This window comes from Brassica oleracea, chromosome C5 (genome assembly GCF_000695525.1).
Source record: "Brassica oleracea var. oleracea cultivar TO1000 chromosome C5, BOL, whole genome shotgun sequence".
In the NCBI taxonomy this organism is placed as follows: domain Eukaryota; kingdom Viridiplantae; phylum Streptophyta; class Magnoliopsida; order Brassicales; family Brassicaceae; genus Brassica; species Brassica oleracea.
In genome coordinates this window covers 16,603,135-16,611,045 of record NC_027752.1, presented here as the reverse complement: position 1 = coordinate 16,611,045, position 7,911 = coordinate 16,603,135, and the positions used below count along the sequence as shown (strand labels likewise).

At 41.6% G+C, this 7,911-nt stretch overlaps 2 protein-coding genes across 2 annotated transcripts in view; both read right to left on the bottom strand.

Annotated features, from left to right (window-relative positions):
• Positions 1-3,297: 3,297 nt before the first annotated feature.
• Positions 3,298-3,860, bottom strand: LOC106343545. The gene has a single exon (XM_013782788.1). It carries the CDS (start codon positions 3,837-3,839, stop codon positions 3,315-3,317), a length of 525 nt encoding a protein of 174 aa, XP_013638242.1. The 5' UTR covers positions 3,840-3,860; the 3' UTR covers positions 3,298-3,314.
• A 106-nt stretch (positions 3,861-3,966) lies between these two features.
• LOC106343542 overlaps positions 3,967-7,911 on the bottom strand; it is a 15,263-nt gene continuing 11,318 nt past the window's right edge. Inside the window, exon 2 of the mRNA XM_013782784.1 lies at positions 3,967-4,857. Within this exon, the coding sequence (XP_013638238.1) occupies positions 3,999-4,838 (840 nt within the window). The 5' untranslated portion in view covers positions 4,839-4,857 and the 3' untranslated portion in view covers positions 3,967-3,998. The remainder of the gene's footprint in view (positions 4,858-7,911) is intronic.

Genomic DNA, 7,911 nt, shown 5'->3' with positions numbered 1-7,911 from the left:
AGGTCAGCTAGTTGTAATTCTGTGACAACGTGTTCAATCACTACCTGCTGTTCATCGACTAGTTCCCTGATGAAGTGGGGTCGAATGTCAATGTGCTTGGTCCTTGAGTGTTGCACCGGGTTCTTTGATATGTCGATTGCATTCTCGTTGTCACAGTAGACCAGGAATGATCCAGTATCCATGCCATAGTCATCAAACATTTGCTTCATCCATATCAGCTGCGTGCAGCAACTCCCCATAGCAATGTATTCTGCCTCTGCTGTAGACAATGATACAAAATTCTGCTTCTTGCTCAGCCATGCAACCAGGTTGTTTCCGAGAAAGAAACATCCCCCACTAGTACTCTTCCGGTCGTCTACACTTCCAGCCCAGTCTGCATCACAATATCCAGCAAGATTTCCATTCGATCCCTTTGAGTAGTAGATCCCAAGGTTAGTCGTGCCTTTGACATAACGAATGATTCTCTTAGTTCCCTCCATATGAGACTTCTTTGGTTTTGCTTGATATCTAGCACATATTCCCACGCTCAGACTTAGATCTGGTCGACTAGTCGTAAGGTATAGTAAGCTCCCGATCATTCCTCTGTACAGCTTCGTGTCCACTGGTTCACCCTCCTCATCTTTGCAGCATTTGTTGGTAGAGCTCATCGGAGTTTTTGCCTCCTTGTAGTGATCCAGTTGAAACCTTTTCAGTAGTGCCTTTGCATAGGTACTTTGCGAGATAAAAACACCTTCCTCTGTCTGCTGAATTTGCAACCAGAGGAAATATTTTAACCCCCCCACCATACTCATTTCAAACTCTTTAGTCATGTCTCGAGTGAAAGCATCTACAAGTTGTTTAGATGTTCCTCAGAAAATGATGTCGTCAACATAGATCTGAACCACCAGCATCCCTGTTTTATTCTTCAGCATAATCAGTGTTTTGTCAACACTTCCTCTGATGTAGCCTTTGTCACTCAGAAAGTTTGCCAGCCTTTCGTTCCATGCCCGAGGTGCTTGCTTCAACCCGTATAGGGCTTTGTTGAGTTTGTACACATACTCAGGATTAGTTGCATCTTCAAAACCCTTAGGCTGTTGCACATATACTTCTTTAGACAGTACCCCATTCAGAAATGCACTCTTAACATCCATTTGGTACACTGTGAAGTTCATGATACACGTCATACCAACAAATAAACTGATAGATTCCAATCTAGCCACTGGAGCAAATGTTTCTTCAAAATCAACTCCCTCGATTTGCGAATACCCCAGGGTCACTAATCTTGCTTTGTTTCTGACCATAATTCCATTCTCATCAATCTTGTTATTGAAGATCCACTTAGTCCCAACTATGTGGCCATCAGATGGTTTCTTCACCAACTCTCATACATCATTTCTGATGAACTGTTCTAGTTCCTTCTGCATGGCTTGGATCCAAAACTCATCCGAGAGTGCTTCAGTGTGATCTTTTGGCTCAATATTTGAGACAAAACATGCAAACTGCACCATTTCTCTGAAATTGATCTTCACGCCCCTTGTTCTTCTTCCTTCATTCAAATTGCCAATAACATCACTTGATGAGTGATTTCTGTGAACATCTGGAGTACTCATCTCCTGAGTCAACTCTGAAGGTGGTGATGCATCGTTCGTTGATTCAGTTGATGGATCCTTTGATGCAGCCGATGGTGTATTCGTCTTCTGTTCCTCATCGTTTTCCCATTGAACAGCTGTGACATCATCGAACACAACATTTACTGGCTCCATGATCATCAGGGACCTCAAGTTGTAGACTCTGAACGCTGAGCTATTCGCTGAGTATCCCAAGAACATGCCTTCATCGCTTCTTGCATCAAACTTGCCAAGATGCTCTTTGTCGTTCAGAATGTAACACTTGCACCCAAAAACGTGAAAGTAGCTGAGGTTTGGTGTTTTACCTTTCCATAATTCATACGGAGTCTTGATAGTTCCTCTCTTGACATATACACGGTTTATGATGTAGCATGCGGTGCTAATAGCCTCTGCCTAGAACCTCTGCTGCAGATTGTTACCATGCATCATAGCTCTCGCCATCTCCTGAAGCGTGCGATTCTTTCTTTCTACCACTCCATTTTGTTGAGGAGTTATGGGTGCAGCAAATTGCTGAACTATTCTGTGTTGCCCACAGAAGTTACTCATGGCTTCATTCTAGAATTCTCCCCCATGATCACTGCGAATCTGCTTCAGTCTTCTCTTCCCATTTGTAACTTTAAGAACCCAGATCTTGAAGCTTTCCAGTGTATCAAACTTTTCACGAATGAATCTGACCCATGTGAACCTTGAGTAATCATCAACCAGAACTAAAACATACCTCTTCCCTGCTATGCTCTTTTTCTGCATAGGCCCCATGAGATCCATGTGTATCATTTCAAGCATATCCTTTGACTGAATATCTTGAATCATCTTGTGTTGGACTTTGACCTACTTTTCTTGATTGCACGGTCCGCATACTGTCTTCTCTGTTTCCTCCAGCTGAGGAATGCCTCTGACTGCACCTTTCCTGATGATGTTATTCATATGCCTCATATTCATGTGACCCAGTCTTTGATGCCACAGACTTGTTTCATCATGTGCAACAAATCACTGTTGTACACTCTGCCATACATAGCAATTGTTAGCAGATAGTACTCCATGGAGCATGACTCTGTTCTACACATTCACAGCTTTGCACTCTCTGCTTGTGAATTGGACCATCAACCCTTCATCACATAGTTGACTGATGCGGATTAGGTTTGCTTTAAGTCCCTTGACTAAGAACACATTTTTTAGAGGTGGTCTGGTTTCAACTGTCTTTCCGTTGCCTTTGATCGCTCCTTGGCTTCCATCTCCAAATGTGACTTTTCCTCCTTTCAATGGCTTTATATCCATGAGATTCTTGCGTGCTTCTATCATATGACGAGAACATCCACTGTCAAAGTACCATGGATTTTCATCTTCGGATACCAATGCCACTGCTTCTGATACAAGTTATATGATGCATCTCAAACCTCTATGGATAGGTCGTTGGGTAGGTTTTACTGTTGTATGTCCTAAATCAGATTTTCTGATCCAAACTTGATTTCGAGAGCCATTCCACCAGTACTTTCCTTGTCTCAGGAACTGATTTACTTTCTCCCGATAGTGATAGCATTTCTTCTTGATGTGACCTAGTTTTCCACAGTAGTAACATCCTCTCTCTTGCTGAGTTTCTGATCGTAGCACCTTCTGGAGATTCTTAACTTTTTCAGCAACAGTCTTTGAGGTAGTACCTTCACTTGTTGTTCTTCCTTCGGAGTTTGTGCTTGGGACAAATTTGATAGGTCATGTATCACTCTTTCCATACCCAGTGTATCCTAGACCTCTAGGAGTCTGATCCTGTCTTCCTAGACTCAAGATTTTATCAAGTTCCTTTGACCCAATGAGCATCCTGACAGTCTTGTAATGATGTTCCAGTTTGGCATTTAAGTCAGACGATCGGGCCTTCTCGTTTTTCACTTGTTTCTCTAGTACTTCAATTTGGACAACAAGCCGCTCATTCTCCTTTTTTAGATCTGAGGTATATGCCTCTTTTTTTCTTTCATCATCGAGTTCTTTTCTGAGATTTATCACCGTGTCTTCCAACCAGCTTTTCTCCTTTTTGAGACACAGATTCTCCTTACCAATCTGAACCACTGTCTGACATAGTTCTTGGTAGTCAATTCCATCATCACCGTCTACGCTTGACTGATCATCATCAGTGTCAGTTTCCCCTTCCACGAACTCTGTGATGCCAATGAATGCTACGAAATTAGCCAGCTCCTCTTCATCGCTGTCTTCTTCTGAGTCTATCTCATCAATTCCGATCATCGACTTCTCATGTCTCCTCTTCTGATCATTTACACATTCCAGCTGAGTGTGTCCAATTTCTTTTCACTTGTAGCACTTGATTTTTCTTCTTCGGACAGTTGAACATTCAGTCTTGTAGTGTCCATATCCCATACACTCATGACACTGAACCTCCACTTTCTAATCGTTCTTTTGTGACTCAGATGTTCGTTTCTCACCTTCTGCAGCACGTCGTGATGTACTTCCTCTTCTCTGACCTGATTCGGCTCTACGAAGGACTTTGTCGAACCGTCTGACTAGCATACCTACTGGATCATCGTTATCTTCTTTTTCATCTAATTCTTGTGATACCAATGCGACTCCCTTTCCTTTCTTTCCTCCGTCAATCTCCATTTCATGTGCTCTTAGCATCCCCACCACTTCATCAAAGCTTAGGTCATCTGTGTTTAGAGAGATTGACATAGCTGCCTTGTACGCAGTATACTTAGATGGTAGACACCTTAGGAACTTCTTGACCAGCTTCATATCCTTGTACTTCTTTCCCAGTATCAAGGATTCCTGAGCTATGCCACTGAGTTGTGAGCTGAATTCTTCAACTGACTCATGTTCTCCCATTTTGAGATTCTCAAAATTGGAAGCTAGATAATACAATCGTGAGCTCTTCACTTTTGATGTTCCTTCAAAGTGAGTTTGAAGTATTTCCCATGCTTCCTTGGCTGTCTCACATCCCTGAATCAGCTCAAAATGATTCTTCGTAACACTGGCATGTATAGCCGAAAGTGCTCTGGAGTTGAACTTTGCCATCTTGAGTACCGTCTCGGTCCAATGTTTTTCTTCTTTATTGGATTCAACACCATTCTCGTCCTTGACCTTTGGTTTTGACCATCCAGTTGTCACAGACTTCCACGCCATGGCATCAATCCCTCGAATGATAGATCTCATCCGTGACTTCCAAAGTCCATAGTTTGATCTATCTAACATCACCCTTGTGCTTGACACCAGCTCATGATAGTTCTCCATTTCTTCCGCAGGATCTCACCTGTTATATAATCGAACGGGTGACCGCTCTGATACCACTCGTAAATGCAAGAACTAACCCACAAAGTAAAGCACATAGTACACCAGAGAAAATCTCTACAAAGATATGTGTTATTACTAGTATTCTTTTAAAGTGAACTTACAAGTCTCTCTTTAAACATAACTCGAACAAGATCAAGACTCTTCTTGACTTACTCCCCTAGCCTCACACGTCCTAAGATCGAATACAAGATCTCTAGAACTGATTTTAGGAGTTTTCAAGGCTCGTAATCAAATGTTATAGTATAAAGGATGTCAAACCAGTTATAAGTGATTCTAAAGCAAATGGAATGCAAGACCATGCTTAATCTAGGTGCTATCAATCGAGATGATTTTGAATAAGAATACTACTAAAATGCAATAAAGAACAAAGCTTTCCTTTCTTATGAGATGGGAGAACTCATGGGCTAAGGGAATTGACCTTGGGTGATCAAGTTTCAATCTAAAGGTGGTACCTTTCAATCAATCTATTAACCTTAGACCTAGACACAATCCTAAACAAACTCTATCTCTAGATGAATGCTCATTCACTAAGATAACTCAAGCATCAAATATCTTTGGTTGAATAATATCTAAGCAATCATTAATTTCAAGTCCATTAACCATTTTAACACCTTTAACATCAAATCTCTTTGGTAAAGAGTGTTAAAAGCATAGTAGAGTTGGTTCAGACATTTCATCGAACACCTATCGGGTGTGAAATGCCTAAGGCTCAACTTTAGAGAAGCCAACTCTAAAACTACATTAAAAGCACTTTACTAGCAATGAACAAGATGGATATGTGCTACAACACCTTAGATCTAGACTAATCACCCTTAGTCTCCCTAACCCATGAATCCAAATATGACTACTCACTAATCTTCATGATAAACTCAAGAATCAATGATGATTTGGTGTTAATCATGTGATCAAATTAACAAAGCAAAGACAAAGGATAATGATCAAGATTAGATCTTTTTACCTAAAGGTTCCTTTTTGATTAGATAGAAAACAAGATAAGTCCCAACTTTGATCCCCGCATCGGACCTTCGCTACGCCTGCAGTTCGTGCGAGCGGGTAAAGGACTCCGCGTCGCTCATCCCGCGTGACTTCATCGACGACTTCACTTCGACAATGCGGGTAAGGGAACCCGCGTGCCTCAACCCGCGTCAAGACGTCACTACGCGCAGTTCGTGCGAGCGGGTAAAGGACTCCGCGTCGCTCATCCCGCGTGACTTCGTCGACAACTTCAATTCAACAACGCGGGTAAGGGAACCCGCGTGCCTCAACCCGCGTCAACACGTCACTACGCGCAGTTCGTGCTAGCGGGTAAAGGACTCCGCGTTGCTCATCCCGCGTGACTTCGTCGACGACTTCACTTCGACAACGCGGGTAAGGGAACCCGCGTGCCTCAACCCGCATCAAGACGTCGAGCGGCTTCATTCTCGTATGTGCGGGTGCGACTCTCCGCGTGATCCAACCCGCGTTGGAGCTCTCCGATGCTTCATGTCAAGCGGGTTAGTGAACCCGCGTGGTACAACCCGCGTTGTAATCATATCAACTCGACCAAACTTCATTCTTCATCTCTTTTTTGAACCACAATGCTTCTAAACACCTCCAATCACTCTATGAGATACTCCATTACCTGATTAAGACATATGAATGCAATATGGATCCTAAAGATGCTAAATTCCTAATCTATATGCCAATATGTGCAAATTGGAGACTTAAAATGATGCAAATATGCAAGATATCAACTCCCCAAAACTTGTTCTTTACTTGTCCTCAAGTGAACTTGCAAGAACTCATATAGGAGAGAGGTTTGAAGGTGGGAACTCATAGCCAAAAGTAACATTCCCTAGCACTCAACCTAACATCCTAAAGAAACATAACAAATAGCATGAGCAACTCTCTTATTATACTCTAGCTTCTCTAGGCCTATCCCTACTCTTATGCCTCTACGCAAGTTGCAATACTCCTCAACTAACAAGTCCCTTCAACCAGCTCTCACACTGATTCACACACACACAGGGTGAATTCTCACAAATGGGCACATGATCTCAATCATTTGGCTAGGTAAGCATGGTCTAATATGAAAGAAAAGAGGGATTCAAATGTTTTCATTTCAAGGTGGTTATCACTCAAAAACAAAGAGCTTGATCATTATGCAAAATTTATCTAAGATTAGAAGCAACTCATGTATACATAGATTCATTCTCATCATTCTACCCCTTTTGTTATAAGTGATCACAAGTTCTACCCTTTTTATCATCATCTCAAAACCAAAATAAACCCATCACATCACTCACCTAATGAACAACTCTTTTTTGACTCAATCACTAGGGACTTAATTCACTTTTTACAAGCTCTAACTCTTTCTCATTTCCTTTCCCACCTTCTCTTTGATTCTTTTTCTCGTATTTTTTTTTATGAGGGGGAAGGTTCTTTGTTACATAATCTAGAGCTTCATACTTTCCTTTTTGTCCCTAGAGTTTTCTTTTCTATTTGTACTCTTTTGCTCATCTCTCTCAACTTTCTCACTCCGCAAACCCAAGATATTGAAATTTGGAACACACAAACCCCTCTCACCATCCCCAAATGCTAACTCTTTGTGTTAGCAAGAGATGAGAATAAACCTATGTCGCCTCCAATACTCTCAAGATTTTGCACATGACAAACTATCAAAAGAGGTCTCACTCATGCAATTCAATGTTTGGTCTCAACGAATGGTCAGGGTTGTAGGGTGTGGAGTGCCATTTGGGTTAACAGAGATTGGTATAAAGGAATAAGATAACCCAAATGTGTATGAGATCCATGATCAAGTATGCAAATGCCCTTATGCAAGAGAGATTAAGTTCATTCAAGCCAAGTTTAGATTGGAGCTGATCTTAAGAACAATGCCAATATCAAGCAAGCAAACAAGTTTCAAGAAGAGTTTTCAAGGCTCGAAACGTGCAAGGCTTTCAAGAGATGCTTAAGATACTTGATATGTTTAACTTGGGTGTCACTTTGAGTTTTCTAGACAAGAGTTACTTTA

Coding starts and splice junctions, on each gene's coding strand:
- LOC106343545 (XM_013782788.1), bottom strand. CDS start 3,839: ATGATCGGAATTGATGAGATAGACTCAGAAGAAGACAGCGATGAAGAG.